Genomic DNA, 19442 nt, shown 5'->3' with positions numbered 1-19442 from the left:
CAGCCCCCTGCGGCTAAGGGCCCCAAGGCCAAGGGCGACTCCTGCAGTTGCGGCTCCCTGTGTGTCTGCAGGTGTCCGCAGGGGACGCAAGGCGCAAGTAAATTTCGCCTTCTCCACCTTCTTCCTGCCCACCCCCAGCCACGCCTGGCCACTGCATTCGCACGGTGTCTTCACCTCACTGTGTTCCACAGTTGTGGTAACTAGGGTTTTTCTCTCCTCGCAGGATTCTCAAACTTAGGTGGCCTCTCCACTGTGTTCCTAAAACACAATACTGCTGTTGTTCTGAAATGTGGTAACCTGTCTTGCCGTTCCTTCCTGTCTGTTGGCTCTCGCATCATCTGTCTCCCCCCCCCTCCCACTCCATGGTGCTCTCTATCTCGCCTATCTTCTCTAACTGCTTCTCTATTGACTATCCTGCTCTCCTCACTAAATCTGGTAGGAAAAAGTTTAAAAAGGACATCCTGGTCTCCAACCCAGGCCTCCCTATCGCTGACACCTACACTAGTGCCTGCTTTAAGGAAACTCTCACTGACATCCTCTTTTTCGTGCCTTCCCCTGACCTATGGACTCTTCATATGGTCTCTGTGCTCTCTCCTTTTTCCTCTTCTCCCATTAATGGTGGCACCCGTTGGGATGTCCTCTTGGCCCCCTTCCGCTCCTCTAAGGCCATCATTAATGTCTACGCTAATGGGACTGTGTTGGTCCAAGGCCCTCAGGCCAACCTTCACCTCTTTGATAGACGCTTCTCTCGCCTCATCAACTTCCTTTCCTCCCCTGCTGTCCCCCCCCTGTCTTCGGCTACCTTGCCTCTACCCTCCCTCCCTGCCCCCTCTCGCACTCCCTCTTCACCTCCTTCTTCTACACCTCCGCAGGGCGTACCTCTGATCTGTACCCCTCCTCGGAAGTCCTTCAAGGATGGCAACCTTCTCCACTTTGCCACTCTCAACTCCCGCTCTGCTGTCAAACATTCCTCTGATATCTGTCGCCTTCTTGAGGAACTGGACCTTGACGTCCTCGGTCTCACTGAGACATGGTTCACAGCCAGCTCTGTCACGAGCTTTGACACACTCCTACCTGAAGGTTACAAGATCCTCTCTGTGCCCAGGCCCAACCGTGCAGGGGGGGTTGTTGCCCTTATCTTCCCTGAGTGGATTCCTGCCACTCCTACGCAGACCTACTCCTCTTTTGAATGTCTTGTCTGCCGACTCTCTCTCTCTCCTAGCCATTCCCTTACCGTGGCTACTATTTATCGGCCATCTGGTCAAATTTCCTCCTTCCTCTCTGAGTGGGCTGACCTCTCCTCCTCACTCCTGTCCTCTACCACTCAACTCCTCTTTCTTGGGGACTTCAACATCCACCTAGATGCCTCCTGTCCCCCCACTGGACTTTTTCGTGACCTCTGCGACTCTCTCTCACTCTCTATTCTCCCGTCTGGGCCTACTCATTCTGCAGGGCACACTCTTGATGCTCTGATCTCTTCTGACCTTCCCCTCTCTGTCCCTCTCTCCACTCCTCTCTCCTGGAGTGATCACTTTCTCCTATCCTCCCACCTCACCCTCCCTACCCCACAGGCAAAGCCACCCTCATCATTGCCACCCACCTTCTCGGTCATCCGACCCATGAAGCGCGTGTCAGTTGCGGCTTTCGCTGCCACCTTCTCGCCCCCCCCCCCTTCGGCTGACTCCCACCCTGACACAGCCCTCTCCTTGCTCCACTCTGCTATATCTGATACTCTTGATATCCTTGCCCCTGTCATGAAAATCCGCCTGAAGCCCAAAGCCAAATGTAACTCCTGGTTTGATTCGGATCTCGTCACCCTAAAACGCAAGTGCAGGGTGGCAGAGAGGAAATGGCGTGCTTCATGTTCATCCTCTGACAAACTGGCCTGCCGCCTGCTCCAAAGGCAATACCGTGTCTCTGTTCTCACCAAGAAGAGAGCCCTTATCCAAGCCCGCATCTCTGCGGCATCTAACAACTCGGCTGAACTCTTTAAAATCTGCAAGGAGCTTGCCAACCCTGCTGCAGTCTCTACCTCTCCTGTCCCCTCCCAGGCCCTCTGCACTGCACTGGCCTCCCACTTCATCTCTAAAACTCAGGACATCCTGTCCTCACTCTCCTCCTATCACCTCCCCCCCTCTCTTCCCTGCTCTTCCTCTGGCCCTTCTGCAGCCACCCCTCCTCCCTCCTTCTCTGCCTTTCCCCTTTTTTCTGCTGACGAGGTTTCCAGACAAGTCTGATCTATGAAAGTCTCATCTAAACAGATTCACCCCTGTTCCTCCAAAACTATCAAGGACCACATCGACTCCCTGGCTCCTGCCCTGGCTGACTTTTGCAACCACTCCTTCGCCTCTGGAGTCTTCCCATCCCCCCTCAAGCACTCCCTTGTGCACCCTCTCCTTAAGAAACCCTCTGCCGACCCCTCCTGTCCGGCTAACTATCGCCCAATCTCCATCACTCCCTTCCTGGGCAAGCTCCTGGAGAAACTGGCCATCTCCCAGCTTAACCTCCATGCTGAAGCTGTTGATAGTCTCCATGACCATCAATCTGGCTTCAGAGCGGCCAGAAGCACGGAAACTGCTCTCCTGAACATCCGTGAGGACCTGCTTTTGAACCTCGACTCCAACACTCCGTGTGTTCTCATTCTGCTCGATCTCTCTTCTGCCTTTGACACTGTCAACCATGCCATCCTGCTTTACCGTCTCCGTGATAACCTGGGTATCACTGGTCAGGCTCTGGCGTGGCTGACCTCCTTCCTTTCCAATCGACCCTCCCAGGTCCAACTTGGGTCCTTCCTCTCTGACATCTTTTTCTCCACCTGTGGCGTTCCCCAGGGATCTAATCTCTCTCCCTGGCTGTTCAACCAGTATCTGGCACTCCTTGCCCACCGCATCGCCGCCTTCTGCCCCAAGTTTCAGTGCTATGCGGACGATACCCAGCTCATTTTCAGGCTACCATCGGCCTCCTCCTCTCCCTCCCTCATCTCTGACTGTCTGTCTGCTATCCAGGAATGGTGTGCTGCCAATGACCTCTGCCTTAATGCTAGTAAGACTGAGATCCTACTAATCGGCACACCCACTCGCTCCTTCCCTGCAGCTCTCTGGCCGGCCTCTCTTGGCCCTCTTCCTGCTCCTACCTGCAAGGCAAAAAACCTCGGGGTCATCTTCGACTCCACACTCTCCTTCTCTCCTCATATATCTGACGTCTCTAAGAAGTCACATTACCAGCTGCACCTCCTCAGAGGTATTCTTCCCTTCCTCTCCTTCCCCCAGAAGCTCACTGTCTCCCGAGCCCTGGTTCTCTCAAAGCTGGACTACTGTAACAGCCTCTATCTTAATCTGCCTGCCTCCACTCTCCGCCCTCTGCAACTCATCCAGAAAAATACTGCGAGACTTGTCCTTGGCCTCAAGCCCAGGGACCGTATCTCTCCAGGACTGAAATCTCTACACTGGCTCCCAGTGGTTGCAAGGATTAAGTTCAAAACCCTCTGCATTGTCCACAAGGCCTTCTGGGGCCTGGGGCCTAAATACCTTCAACTCTCTCTTCCTAAATATCTTCCTTCCCGAGCCCTACGCTCATCCGTCTCCAACTCCCTCAGGGTCAGCCGCTTCTCGAAGCAACAAGCTGGGGGTAGATCTCTCTCTGCGGCAGGGGCCTCCCTCTGGAACAGCCTTCCTGCCTCCCTGAAACTTGAGGAGAACCATCTCCGGTTCCGGAAGCACCTCAAAACCTTCCTCTTCACTTCTGCTTTCTCTCTCCCTCTCCCCTGCTAAATTCTTCACCTAAACTGCACTGATTCTGCAACTGGGCCCCTCTCACCGACCTCGGTCCTGGGCCCAGTCACTCTTCACTTGCACTGCCTCCCTGGCAACCCCTGCACTTCGGGACTGTCTCTGTATCCCTACAGCTTCCCCCCCCAGCACTTGTCTGCACTTACCTTGCACTTGCCACCAGCTGGCCCTATTTATTTATTATTTTATTTCTATTCTACTTATTTGTACTGCACTCCCCCCCCTTCCCCTTGCACTTTTTCCCTTCCCCTTACCCCTGCACTTGCGCGGTCTGAATGACACCTGGCCTAGTAGGATCGTTGTCTGTCTTCCCCTTGTTCCCCCCTCCCTGCCTCGTCGCGCCTTGAAACACTTGTGTATAGGCGCGTTAGAAATGCCATATCATATCATATCATAACCTCGGCCCTGATTCTGCTCGACCTCTCGGCATCTTTTCGACACAGTAAGCCATGGCACCCTAATCAAAATATTAGAAGATAAAGGACATGGCACTACTCTGGATTAAATAATTCCTAGCAAACAGAACAGAAACTGTATGAATAAAACCCTTCAAATCTACTCCACGAGTTAACGAGGATAGGATCCTCTCTATCACCACTATACTTAACATCTACCAAACTCTGTTAATCAGGATTTAAAAAAATACAGCATTACATGCTACAACTACGCAGACGACACTCAAATCATCTACAAAATCGAAGATACACAAGTCTATCACTCAACCCTAGTAGAATGTCTAAAAGAAATCTATGACTGGATGAACACCAACAACTTAAAAATCAACCCAGGAAAGACAGAAATCATGATTAGATCCAAAAACCAAGAGACCACCACCTAAATTCCATGGCCGACTGAACTGGGAACCGCGTCCACACCATCTAAGGTAGTACCAAACCTGGGAGTCCTAATGGACAACGCTCTAACCTTAGAACCACAAGGAAACGTGATAATTAAGAAATGCCTCTTCCTCCTTCACCCAACAAGAAGAATCCTATCTTTCCTCTCCTTCACCCGCGAAACACTGACTATCGTCACCCTCATCAGTCAAGAATCGACTACGTAATTGAGCCTCTCCCTCGGGATGTCGGAACACCTCCTGAAGAAATTACAGTGCATCCAAAATGCAGCAGCTAGACTCCTCCTCAAACTATCCAGAAGGGACCACATCACTCCAGCACTAAAAATGCTACATTGGCTTCCAATCATACATCGTCTCACGTTCAAAATAATGTGCAGAGTTCCTACAAAAGAAAATAATCTACAAACCAACTAGACGCCTCAGATCAAGCAATGAAATCCGCCTGGAACCAAAACCATATGCGAGGAAAAAATGAGGGGGCTCCTCTTTCTCCCACCTAGCTGCAAAAACCTGGAACAACCTCCCGAAAGAAATAAGAGCCACCAAAGACCACCTGAAATTTTGAAAACATCTAAAAACCAGGCTCTTCAACACCTCGGAACCAGACGGAAACAACTGAAACAATCAAACAGGAAACACAAAAGAATGGACAGACAGAATATATGATGGCACAGGAATCACCTAGGACCAACTAAGGGAAACTCCTACAAAAACAAGAGAGACGATGCTAGGTGGAACAGAACACGAGCGCCAACCGCATGAGGACAGAACAATAGCAAACATGCCTAACACAAAGGCACTACAACCAACCTTAGACAACCAGAAAGGGTGTAGGGTACGGGCGTAGGTCCCAAGTAAATCGATCCGAAAGGGCTAGGTTGCAGCAATGACAAACTGGGATATAGGGGGTGGACAAATACAAAGATAGAAACACAAAAGTAGCAGACTTAGCATAATGACAGAGAGATGAGACAGCCTTATAATGCTGAAACAATCACTGAATGGAAGACAACCTAAATCACGAAGGAGACTCAATAGGAGTGTGCATTTCTACTAACAACCAGGCTACTAACTAACCCCAATAGCTTTATTTTAGTGAAGACGAAATTGGATTGAACTATTTTTCTACACATCATAATATTCTTCTTGGGCATAATATCGCTTTGCATTTTGGTTTACTTTTCAGTTGATCTCTGGGGTTCTAGGATTCTGAGATCAGGTAGGCGAGAATACCAGAAATGGCAATTAATCGTAACTTGAGGCTATAAGAATTGAAATAGATCTCCTTTGCTGGAGACTTTCCTGAGTAATAGTTTACTTTCCCCAACTCATTTTCCCAAAAGACAAGCACACTCCACAGAGAACATAACTAATGGATCTAATTCTAAAGTTCTTTTTTAGTTGGGGCCCATAAAAGAAATGGACTATCCCCAATGTAGGGGTAAGAAAGGAAAAACATTTTTAAAAAACCTTCTTGATTCAGATAGGTTTTACCCAAAAAGCTTCTTTGGGTCTCTCCCTGGTGTTACAGTATATTGGGTGCAACTCGGCTTAATTAGACAGCATCCTGATTTCCGGTGGGTAAAACAAACACTCCTGCTGAAGGTTCAAGCTCTGCCACATTAAAGTTCATAGCATCTCCAAGAGGTGAGGTAGAGCATGAGGTTGGCCAGAGACTGCAGAGCTTCCATATTGCAGGTGCCTGATCCTATTATCCATCCTCATCTCACTTTCCACATTGCACAATTGATGCTCACTCAGTGGCTTGTCTGTAGCTTTCAACTTTAACACTTGGGCTATGTGTTTACAAATCACCTTTCTCTCCTGCAACATGTTGGTTCATCCTCCAACTTCTCCGGAACAATGGGTAGACAGACAGCATATACTTATCTCTTCTCTTTTTCCAACTTAATTCTCTTTCCTTGAGGTCTCCCCCCCCCCCGCACCCAGGCATGTTCTGTACTTCCTCCTGGATAAGCTCATTCTTCAACCACTATACTGTGTGCCCTTCTTTTGCTCCAACATCTGCGCTTTCCCCTCCTCTCTGCTGTTCTCCTCCAACCTCTCAACTCCCCACCTCCTCGATGCTCTTCCCCTCCTGCAGCCTCCGCTCCCTCTGCACCCCACCTCCTTCAGCTTTCGCATACAGCCCATTCTGCCACTTCCGCTCCACCCACACCACCTTTTTCTGCACCTCCAGCTGCCTCTATATCCCCAGCAATTTATGAAATCTCAGCTCTCTCCACTCCACCACCTCTCCACGTCTAGCCAATCCACTACTCCAAACACCCAGAGTCACTACTGCTTCTGCCGTCTTTTATCATTATTATTAGGCTATGCGCTGAGCCCAGACATAGCTTCGGGAAGCATATGGATGCTTTACAGATATTAGAGGAAGTTCACAGTGAAGAAAGCAGAGATAAAAGTGGAAGGAGGGGGGGTGGCAACAATGGGAGAGAGCGAATGCGGGTAATTTTGCAGTAAGGGATCTACAAACAACCTGGGGAGGAAACAGGGGGCAGCTGATTGCTCATTCTAAGGTTAGGGGGGAGTGGAGGGTGTATGGACGTTAGTGTTTGGGAGGAGCCATTGCTTGAGCTCTTTCATGAAATGTAGAAGCGAAGGGGCGAGACTTGATCCTCCCCCTATGCTGGACTGCTGTCTACAAGCAGCACGTCTGAGCCCTTAATAGGCTGATCTGCCAACCTGGAACTGTCAATCATCACATGTGCAGTGAAGCACAAGTCTGGAGTACGTGGGCGTGCTGTGGTTGCTGCCAGCAACTGCTCTGTGATGCATTCTGCTCACAGGCTTTGGTGGCCGCAGGAATGAAATGACATTAAGAACTCAAGTTGGTAATCCTTACTCTCCTCCTGTTATCAATACCAAACTCCTGCGGGCACACACAGATGCAGGGCGCAGTGATTGTCTTTGCCTCCTCTATGGGTTGGTTTGAAGGTCCAGTAGCAGGAGTACAACAAATGTGGCTTTTTTTGTCAAGGCCCCAGTACTGTGGATAGGGTAACCAGCAGATCCTCACCATATCTTCCCCAAGCCACACATCACGTAGCGGGTGGAAGGCCCAGCCTCACAAGTTACCCCTACACTCCTACTCAGGCCCAAGCAGAGTGTTCTGTTACAGTATCTTTCAGTAGTGATAGGGTAAGAGGTGCTAGTATACCACTCTATGATAGAAGTGCATCCCTTAAAGGGAGTGTCATATATAACCGAGTGGGTCCCCAAAGGTTTTCAGTCACGTTAGCAGGTAAAAAGGGATTCTATTAACAAAGACCCTCCTCCTCAGGTGAAACTCAAATGCAAAAAGGCTGGGGCAGTCTGCCGTCAACAGTTCCACCAATTTAAATAAGATTTTGGGGTAAACTCCCCTCACTCACGGATTGTGTGGTGCTACTTTCAAACATCCTCTCACTGGTCACCTTGTTATATTGGGATATGAGGCACTCAAATGCTTCCCTGCAGGTCCAGTGGTCATTGTTGGGTCTACTACTCCAGAAAGCCATTCTACAGCTGGAGTTTCTCTGCCATGGACCGACAGAGCCAACTGGGGTTTTGTGCCCCAGGCTCCACAGTGATGCTTTAGAGGGTATTTTCACCTCTGTAGCAGCTCTCTACTCATGCTCTGATGTTGCCCCCTCCCTTGATGCCATGTACTTATTCCTCCTCACACTATGAGCTTGACTCCTTCCAATTGTGGTGTCACTACTAGACCCTACCTTAGACTATACATGCCACTATGTTCCTTCCTGCTCTTGCTAGGTACCTTCCTGCATGCCCTTCCTCTTGATGTCACTCGCCAACCTCCTCTTTAGGTCTCTCTTCAACCCCCTCCTGATGTTTCGCTACCAACTCCTCTCGATCTCCTACCCAACCACCACCCTGATGTTTTTCCGACCACCACTTTTCCCTTCCACCTCCATTCACCCCTCTCTCCCAGCACCTTCCACCGTCTCCTTTCTGAATCACTTACTCTCTTCAAATTCCGGCTAACCACCGCTTTCTCTAGACACCCACACAACACACTGTGCTGGGTTTAAGTACACTGATGTCCCCTGCTATATGGCAGGGCTTGGACCAAGGGTCTGCAGCTGTTGGGCCCTGATTTGCAGTGACTCAGAGTGGCTCCTTGTCATTACAGTACCTGAATCAGGTGTGTTGAATTTTTGAATACGTTGTCATTGGCATGAAGATTGTAGCTTTCATGCCAGTTTGCCATCTTAAAAAGGGATGGAGCATATTTCCACTAATGCGAGGAATGTTTGGCTCCTAAAGCAGTGCCACGTCTGCATCCCTATGTGCGGTGAGTGTTTGCCACATGCTATCTGCTAAAATGGTATTGTCATGAAACCTGGCTTCGCGGGACGCTGGTAGAATGCATCAGGGGCACTGATTGTTCACATGCAACTGTGCACCTCTTAAATAACTAGTTGCATTTTGATGTGCATGTGGCTGTCCCCTGTCAAATGTTAGGGGCTAAGTGAGGCTCGCTAGGGGATCCCTATACAACCACCCTTAGTCGTCTGACTGCAAATCCACAGAATAACGCTGGATACTTAGCCACAAGAGATATTATGAGAAGAGGCTACACAGTTTCCTCTTGTGAGTATCCAAAGTGACATGTAGCTTACATGTGACCCATTGAGCTTTCAGCTGGTGGTTTGTTCTACTACTGTGATTTGATTTGAGTCATTTGTATCGCGCACCAGACAAACTAAATCGTATTTGGCCGCAGGTGGAACTGTAGATATTGAGCTGTCTTTCTCCAGAATAGTAAGTAGATTGCCTCTGTCAGTATCTCCCATGGGAAGTATCAACAGAACAAATGGGTTTTTAGAGCCTTACGAAATGTCATAAGAGTATTGGTCTCTCTGATATGTCCCGGTAGCTTATTCCATAGTCTGGGTTCGTAGACCCCCAATCTGCGGTCTCCTTCACTCACATATTTTGACAGCGGAACTTGGAGTACATTTTTTTCCCTTGAGCGTAGCTGCCGACTACGAATGTAGCTCTTAATTTTGTCAGATAAATAGTCTCGTGCCAATTTATTTATACAATTAAAAACCAGACAGAGCGTTTTGAACTCAATTCGCTCTTTCACAGCTAGCCAATGTAGAGATTTCCTCAAATTGGTAATTGGTGCCTTTTTTGATATCCTAGATACTAACCTGACCGCAGCATTTTGGGCCACCTGCAATCTGCGCAGATGGAATGCTGGTATTCCTGACAGCAGTGCATTTCCATAATCCAAGCGCGCATTTACAAGTGTCCCTACAACCACTGCTCGATCTTCATTTGCAATAAATGGTAAAATGTGTCTCAGTAGTCTTAGTGTGTAGAATGCTGACTGTACCTTAGTACTAATCTGCGCTGCACAACCCATATTGTCTTCCCACACGCAACCCACATATTTTATTTTCTTTGCAAAGTTGAGCTGCGCTCCTAGGAAACACGGTGGCAATATCTGTTTGTTCTGTTTCAGGTGATGTCTTGAGGCAAATAATGATACTTCCATTTTGCTAGCGTTCAGCAGCAATTGGTTAGCACACATCCAATGCTGGACCTCCTGTAGGCACTGTTCCACTATTGCAAATGTGTCTTCAACTCTCTGCACCTTTAGCAACACCTGAGTATCATCCGTGCACGAGTGAAAATTAATGTTATGTTTCCTCAGTATGTCCATAAGCAGTTTAACATATAAGTTAAAAAGCAAAGGTGAGAGTGAAGATCCCTGAGGAACCCCGCATTTTTGTAAGATGGAATCTGACAAGAAGTCACGGAGCCGGACCGTTTGTTCTCTTTTGAACAAAAAAGACTCAAACCATGGAAGGGCTTGAGATTTTTCCTACATCCCTCAATCGTTTCAACAGGATCCCGTGGTCTACTTTATCAAATGCAGCCGACAGGTCCAACATGACCAGCAAGGACATGTCCCCTTGATCTGCCGTTTTCAGTAGGTCATCCCATACTGTCATCAACGCGGTCTCTGTCCCGAACCCTGGTCGAAAACCAGATTGTAACGGGTCCAGGAGATTTTCACGGCCCACATATTCTTGCCGCTGGGACGTAACAATTTTTTTTAGAATCTTTGCCGGCCATGGCACTCCTGCCACTGGCCTATAGTTTTGAATATTTTTAGGATCTAAATTAGATTTCTTTAATAGTGGAGTTATTACAAATTTCTTCAAGATTTGGGGTACTATACCTGATCTTAAAGATTTATTTACAAACTTTGTCATAAATGGGGCAATATCTAGAGCTACTCGTTTAGCTACTGCAGATGGAATAACATACAGCATATCATTGGTAGCCTCCAACTCAGAGAGAAGGGAACAAACCCTACCCTCTGAAAGTTCCATGAATGTAAACGAGTTAAAACCTGCCTCCATATCGTGGCTGGGAGCCTCCAGTCTCTCGGCCTCTGTCTTCCTGGCCAAATCTGGTTTCTGGATCCCCAATTTTTCTGGTCCATTACTTTCTATTGTCTCTAGATGGTCCTGGCGATATACTGGGGTAATTTCAGCAATTTTGGCTCGTATTAAGTCTATTTTATCTGAGAAATAATTGTTAAAATCCTCAGCCTGTGCTTGAGAAATCTCTGAGGCTGTAGATGCACATCTCGGATTTGCTAATTGAGAGACCACTGCATATAAATCTCGTGGTCTGTTAATATCTTTGTCAATTTTTCCCATTATGAATTTAGATTTGGCCTCAAAAATGGCCTTTCTATATTCACAAGAGATATTCTTTACTATTTCTAGATTACTCTCTGTATGCTTTTTTCTCCATATTTTTTCGGAGGTGCTTAAAAGTCTCCTTTTCTCAGCCAGATCCTATGAGAACCATGGGTTAGTAATCTTCCTGGCTCTAATTTGCTGGAGAGGAGCATATTCATTACAAATCCTACCCATGATATCTGTGCCTTTATTGAAAATTTCTTCACATGTCAGGTCATTATTGATTTGAGCCAAAGCTTGCTTCAAATCCTCCCCTGGAATATCAAGTAGATCTTTTGACCTATGAAATTGACCCGATATGTGCTCTGCCTGCTTTCCCAAGAATTTTTCTGGTGGTACAAATTCGAAAGTTCTAACAAAATGATCAGTCCATGACAATGGAATTGTGTCTGTGTAATGTACCATCTCCCCTCTATGTATCAGTACACCCAAACAGTGACCTCGGCAATGTGAGGGAGAAGATACTAGCAACTTCATTTCATGGGCTTCCAAGATCCCCATAAGTTCCCTACCATCTGGATTACTCATATCTTCCGGCCAGATATTAAAATCACCCATGCAGAGCAGCTCTTTATACTTACTGCCTGTATCTATTAGAAACGTTTCTAAATTATCCAAAAATTCCAGTGCAGGACCTGGAGGTCGATACCCAAATATAATTTTTACAGTTCTGTTTGGGGTGCACTGAATACATGCATGTCCTATCTGGATATTGTCATCCCACTCCAAAGTTTGCAAATTCAAAATCTTGAGTGGTGTCCGGATGATGACTGCTATACCACCTCCTTTCTTTCCTGACCTATTGATGGTTTGTATCGAATATCCTTGAGGAACCAAAAGATGGTACATGGCCTGTGATACTTCGTTAAACCATGTTTCGGTCAAGAAGAAGCAATCCAGGTCAAGAGAATAAATAATGTCATGTATCTCTGTGGCATGCCTCACTGCTGACCTAACATTAAGCAATGCTGCTCTGAACACTTTTGCCCTATTATCATCTTTGTTCAATAGCGTTCTCCCCAATGGCTTCTTTCTATGCCCATACTCCTAATTTTATTCAATGATCACAGGGAAAGAGAACCTCCCTTCATATTCAATGCTTTTAATTAATTATTAGTAAGCACTATCCTATTCCCTGTGTGCCCACTTCCCATCCCCATCTATGATGCTCATTTTCATCTCACCTTGTTAAGTGCAGATACTGATCAGAGTTAATACTCTGTACAGCAGAACTTCCTGCCACACGCCACACTCAGGCCACTAACAGGCCTATAACAAGCTTCGCATCAGAGCTTTGCGCTGACGCGGCCCAGTTATAGCCTGCGTCGCATGTGCCTCGCATCAGCAACAGAGCGCGAGCACTGTGCACCTGGGAAATGTAGTGTTTCCAATATTTCCCTGCCGCCTATGCAATTCGGCAAGGGACGGTCAGCCCAACTTCTTTTAAAATTCTTCTATACTTCTAGCACATGCCTATAGTTAAAATCTATGAGTTCAAGCTACTTCTTAAAAAAATTAAAATGCCCATCTTTCCTTCACAAAAACTTCCCCCTCAACAGTACAATTCTTGCAATCTAGCTTAATTCAATTAGGAAGACAGCTGACTACAAACCGAACGCACAGCAAAAGTATCCAGGTTTCCACTATGTGGATGACAACGACTCTTCTGCTCACCGATTCTCCCTGAAGTCAGCTCACATGAAACCACTAACAATCCTCTTTAAATACAGATAATTTGCTGAAAGTGTAGAGCCAACATTTTTACTAGGTGTTGCAAAAGAATTCAGAGTACAGTGCCCTCTGTATTGCCCAAAGCTCTTTACACAGGTAAGGAGTGAAAAAACATCCATGGAACAATATCAGGAAGTGAACAGTATCCCAGCAGGAGTGGTAGAGAGGAGTGGCAAACGGACAGAGATCGGGACGGGGAAGAACGGAACAGCTGGGAGGCAGGGTTACGGGAGAGGGACTGACGGGGCTTCTGGTGGTGTGAGGAGCGGGAAGTTGGGCTGTGAGGGGTACAGGGAGCAAGGGAGATCCTTTTCAGAATGTCGGTTGTGTAAAGACTGAAGCGCAATGGGAGATTTGAAAAGGATCTTCATGCAATGGTCAAATGCCACCCAGAGAACGCTCTGCCACAGGGGACTATCGTCACAGGATATCTAAGAGATCTCAAAGTTAGTCCCAAAAGAATTGGCATCATTACAAAGATGTAGATTTGACCGTGCAAACAAACACTTCTAGACTGGGGATCCCTGGTAAACATGCCGTAATTTTCTCGTGATGCAAAACCCATAAAAAGCTACCGCTCAGTACAATATTGCAATTGTGAGCTACTGTGGACAACCTCATATTGTAAAGAATGTATTGAATCATACTTCAAGTAACAGGCAATAAATGGGTGACCCCCCCCCCCGCCGAAAGGTGGCATCAATTAGCAAAACGGGACATATTTTCCAATCGAGAACTATTCGAGCATTCCACTTAAATATCCAAACAAACCACCACGGAGAATTGTAATTCACATTTACAAAATTGGCTGCATGTTTTAAACAGTTTGTTTTTTCCTTTTTAGATTCGACTTCGACACTGAAGCCTTCCGAACATTGAAGATTGAAAATGCCTTGTATCATGGTCGCAACTACCTCTTCCTAAATTCAAAGTCCTACTTCAACGTAGCGGCTGATGAAAAGGGGCTGTGGATCATCTATGCCTCCAGTGAGGATGAGAACATCATCGTCGCCCACCTCGATGAGAAAACCTTTTCAGTCGTTCGTCATATCAACACCACCTATCCCAAAGAGAAAGCTGGCAACGCATTCATAGCTTGTGGCATTCTCTATGTGACAGATACCAAGGATATGCGGGTGACGTTTGCTTTTGATTTGCTAAAGGAGAAGCAGGTAGTCGCAAGTTTTGAGTTTAGGTCCTTAACATCAGTCCTGGGTATGTTATCATACAACCCAAGAGATCAGCACCTCTATGCGTGGGAAGATGGCTACTTAATGCAATACCCTGTACAGTTTGCTTCCGAAGAATAAAGGAGCCAACATCTTTTGCTGTAGAAATGGCCACCTACTTCGATAGCATGCCTATTACGTCGCCTTTATAACGTATTTGATCATATAAAGTAGCTTGACGGCTCAATTTAATGAACAATGAAAGGTGCGAAGTGACTTTAAAATGAGTCAAAACTAAAAGGAAACTCGATTATCCATTCCTAGCGCACGATTGCTCTGTAGCTCACGTATCTATTTCAAGAGATGTGACAAAGTGTGCAACCTGTGACATCTTCTCTAACCTTATTGTGTACTTTGTAATCATTTTGTACAGTGTAAAGAGCAGAATACCATCACAATGATTGTGTTAACGTGTCTCCAAAAACATGAAAAAATATCAGACGCACAATGGCAAAAGATTACACACATTTTCTTATTATTTAATTTATACTGTTATATGTATTTATGTATAACATGAAAAGAAGCATTTAACAAATATGGCTTTCTCGAAAATCATATTTCATGAATCTTTTGTGTGCAACATGCATAAAGGTACCGTTTCCAGAGTTGTATTATTTTGTTTTACCACCACATGTGTACTTGTAAACTGTATGCAGCACAGTGAAATGAAAAACCCAAATTAATTTCCATTAAAAGAACCACTAACAAACGCATTTTAATATAAATTCGGGCAGCAGGGCTTCTGCTACAACTATTTTACAAAAGGACAACAACACTGAACAATTATAAAGTTTTAGGGCACCTGGTAGACCTGCAACGTAGCATTCTACAACAAATGGGGTACAATGATATAAATGCAATTAGAAGAATGACTTACCTTCCGTAATGTTCTATCTGATGGCTTAGTCCCTGCATCCACAGATACCCAGCCACATGTCAGGCTTCAAAGTTTTTTCTGCCACTCGGGGATGGGCGGGCGTTCAGGGATGCCTTGCGGTTCTATATCAGTGGCGCCCGTGACTCTTGATGGGTCTTGGGTGGTACATATGGAGCTGGCCTTGCTTCATGAACTCAGTTCTGACACGTTTTCCACCACACTTGAGGGCAGTTATAAGCATTATGTATGGGAGGTAGGGGGTGTGTTAAGAGGAATCAGTGAAGGAAGGACTAATCCATCAGAAAATAAATAACTGAAGCTAGGCAATTTGACATTTTAATGGATTTCATACCCCCACAGATTCTGCATTTCAGATTTTTTTTAAAAATCAGTGTATAATGCAATTAGTTAATTAAAACCTTATACACTTTCACATAAACATACACAATAAAACCAATATAAGCAAAACATTTACTTACAATTCAAATACAAAGTGAGCACCACACTCCATTAGTCCTATGCTTATTAAATCAAATCAACAATTAGCAGCATTCAATCATTACAACAATAGAGGTTAAGAAAAGATATTTAAAAGAAACACTGTACACCATCTTCCTTATTAGAATTAAAATACTTAGTATACATCACTAAAATCCCTATATGATTACTAAACATTGATATTCAAATTAACAAAAGTTCTAAAGTGCATTGCATGAGTCACCAATTTTCTTAGGTAACTTTCTTCTATTTCATTCCATATATACTATGCTGCTCCCACATATACCAGGGTGTCCGCTTTGTATATAGCGGACCAAAATCGGTCAGTCATTACCATTACAGAATCGTACACCAGATCCCTATAACCTTTATTATAATAATCTTGGCAATCCATACAATTTGTCAATAGAGGTCTACAGGTTTCCCTCTCTTTCTTACACAAAACACAATCTATATTGATGTGGGACAGCTAACCAGCTCCCCACAAATTCCTAGCAAGGTAATATGTTAAGCCGGAGCAATAAGATAAAATGTAAAAGCCCCTGGTTACAAATGTTTCTAATATAACGTTTTGGTATCCCGATTTCGTATCCCAGCAGGGCATATTGTGTATACCCTTTCTTTCCACTAAGTTTTAATAAGCTATTGTATATATCCCACTCCTTGGGTCTTTTTTTTAAACGTTTTTGAAAGGCGCTAACCTCAGGAGCATCACCAGGTATTTGGATGCCAATATCATATAAAACGGTCATCACATTCTTTTGTAAACTTGCCATGAATTAATTTACATTATTATGCACATCCATATTCATGGCGATCATACTCACTAAACTCTCATGGTTCAATTCCAAAAGTTTTATTCTGATCAACAATTTGCAGCACCGCATTTTCCATAGTGTACTGAGGGAAACCAAACCCAGTTCGCATCTTATAGCTTCAATAAGGACTGTGTTCGAGACCTTAAGAATAGGGCACCATATCTTGCCTTCTAATCTATCAAACCAAGACAGATGTTTGGCCTCTAGTGTTTCTAGGGCAGAAAGAACCCTTGGTATGATGCTGCTTTTATAGAATTCGAGGAACCCCTCCAAGGAGTATCACCCCTTTCTACCCATATAATGTTTGATACAATTCCATTTTCCCAGCAACTTATTCTTTAGAGAATGTTCATATGAGCTCTTTATAGGTTTATTCATGATCGGAATACCTAGATAAGGGTATATATTAACTACTTCAATTACCTCTTCATTTAGTTTCCATATATAGCCGTGCTTTTTTCCCCCAATGCAACTGTGAACCCATTATCATTATCTTGTTTTTTCACATTGATTTTCAACTTATTTATCTTCGAATATGTATCAAGAGCATTAAGAATACGCTGCAGCCTGGGATTTCCATGATAACAGTGTCATCGGCATATGACAACCAACTGACTCCAGCACCACCAATTTTTTGGGGGGTAGACTTGAACTTTACCAAAAGCATTCTTCATGTCTGCTCCATACAAATAGTACAGGACCGGGGAAGCTACACAACACCATTTCAGGCCCTTGTTAGTGCTGACCAGAGAGGTGATAATAGCTCCCTTATCCAGGCAGATCCTCACAGTAGTATCTGTATACACGGCTTTCAGAAAATGTAAAACCCTCGGACACAATCCCCATTTTGACAATTTACTCCAGAGTAAATTCCTGTCCACACAGTCGAACGCTCCTGAGTAATCAATAAGACATATTTACAGATTTGACACTTTTTCCCTATGTGTATCTGATTAAACATGGTTCAAAAAAGTCAAGTTTTCCAAGGTACTAAAGCCTTGTCTGAAGCAGGGCGAGTATTTTGTCGGTACTGCTGCATTGATTAATGATTTTTAATAGGAAAGTACAGAATATTTTACAGCAGGTATCTGCCATGGCAAACATCCGGTAATTACCAGGTTTAGTTCTCTCCCCATTCTTAAATATCGGTACCAGAACAGCTTTCTTCCAGCTATCCGGTATCTCCCCACTATAGAGTACAACTTCCATAAATAGGTTGCCCACTTAATGGGGTTGCATTTAATAACCACATTTGCTAGTCCATCAGGGCCTGGTGCTCTGGAAATTTCATGTTGTTAATTATCCTGCCAATGTCTATCTCATCGAAGTGGAAATCTGTTGGATTATGCTCCCCGACCTCCAAATATAGCCTATTCACCTCATATTTCTCATAATAGAGGTGGCCCACAGAGATATGCCATTCCCCCACTGGTATGATATTAATATCTGTATCATCAGATTTCATCAGATGTTGTCTATAGAGGTACCAAAACTTCTTAGAATCTGAAGTTTTGCATAATTTAAAGACTTTCCTCCAGTTAGCATTACGTATACTATGACAATAAGCTTTAAGCCAATTCTTGTATCTCATACGGAGGGTACCTTCCTTTTTCCGTTTTTGTTCACCATCCAGATCCCTGTCTGATTTGGTATCCCTAATATCCCCATGCAGTTTCTTTTTAGCGTTATGGATTGTCTGATCATATAGATTGGAATGGTTCTTCCCTGAAGCTCAGGAAATGCAGGATCTTTTTGTGGTCATGCGGATCAATTCAATCATAGCACTCAACCCCGATATACCCGACTATGGGATATCCTTATCAATTGGTAGGCGATAAAACATCTCATCAAATTTGATGAGATTTCTTTCCGTCAATAGATCCTATTCCCACCCCCTGTGGTTTGAATATTCATAACCTTGCCAGTTGTGCATGTTTTTTGACACTTTGCTACTTTAAGTGTACACTTAAATACAGAATGATCACTTTGGCTCATGTGGGCGTGTTCAAATTGTTTCACTTGCTCCCTAACACCCTTAGAAGCAAACATGTAATCCAGACATTAGCTAACAATAGTGTTTGTCCATGTCGTATTTCATGTGTCTTCATTATCAGTATTTAGGTATAAGAGGTCCCAGTTCTCAAACAGTTCTATCCATATCATTCCATTAACCTTTTTTACCTCTGTAATGTGAGAATCCTTATCCAAGATTGAAGGGATTATCACATCAAACTCACCACATAGATCTTCCCATTCAATCGCAACTATTTGTGCTTCATCACAGTGTGCATTAAAGTCCCCCACCACCAGTATATTAGTGCCCAGAGCCTCCAACAACCATCTCTCTATGGCATCTGTGATTATGCTGGCAATGGCATCCAAGTTTACCCCACCAGGGTGAGAATACACATTAATCACCAGTGTCCCTTAAATGTGCCTAGATTTTTGACAATTCCACAAAGAACAAAGGGAGAGTTACCTGTTTTATTATACTCACTAATGGTTAATGGGCACCTATTACCAATGCATAGACCCACACTGGGCGCCCAACCCCACTACAGACCGCAGGATTAACAATTACATTGAACCCATTAATCAGGATTGATCCCCGAACCCAAGTCTCTTGAAAGCAAAAGCATCACAATTGTCCAGGCAACATTTACCAGCGCTGTGCATGAAGGAACGGAAACCTCTAGTGTTCCAAGATATTACTACCGGTTCCTCTGACACCCCAAATGCTCGATTTTCCTCCAGATGAACCTGCCAATGCCACCCTCTGCCTGATGTCAGCCCAACACTAACAAATCCCACCTTTTTATTGTTGTTTTCCTGGACTTTATTGTATAATACCATTTTATAACTATTGCTCCAAAGAGCCTCGGCATGCATG

General features: G+C 44.9%; 1 protein-coding gene across 1 annotated transcript in view; it reads left to right on the top strand.

Annotated features, from left to right (window-relative positions):
- GLDN (gliomedin) overlaps positions 1 to 15068 on the top strand; it is a 208055-nt gene extending 192987 nt beyond the window's left edge. The window contains exon 10 of the mRNA XM_069624809.1: positions 13975 to 15068. Coding sequence (XP_069480910.1) covers positions 13975 to 14440 — 466 coding nt within the window. The 3' untranslated portion in view covers positions 14441 to 15068. The remainder of the gene's footprint in view (positions 1 to 13974) is intronic.
- The last annotated feature ends 4374 nt before the right edge of the window (positions 15069 to 19442 follow it).

The sequence above is a fragment of the Ambystoma mexicanum genome, chromosome 11 (genome assembly GCF_040938575.1).
Source record: "Ambystoma mexicanum isolate Mex_15411 chromosome 11, UKY_AmexF1_1, whole genome shotgun sequence".
NCBI classification, from domain to species: domain Eukaryota; kingdom Metazoa; phylum Chordata; class Amphibia; order Caudata; family Ambystomatidae; genus Ambystoma; species Ambystoma mexicanum.
This window is presented reverse-complemented; position numbering and strand designations above follow the sequence as displayed.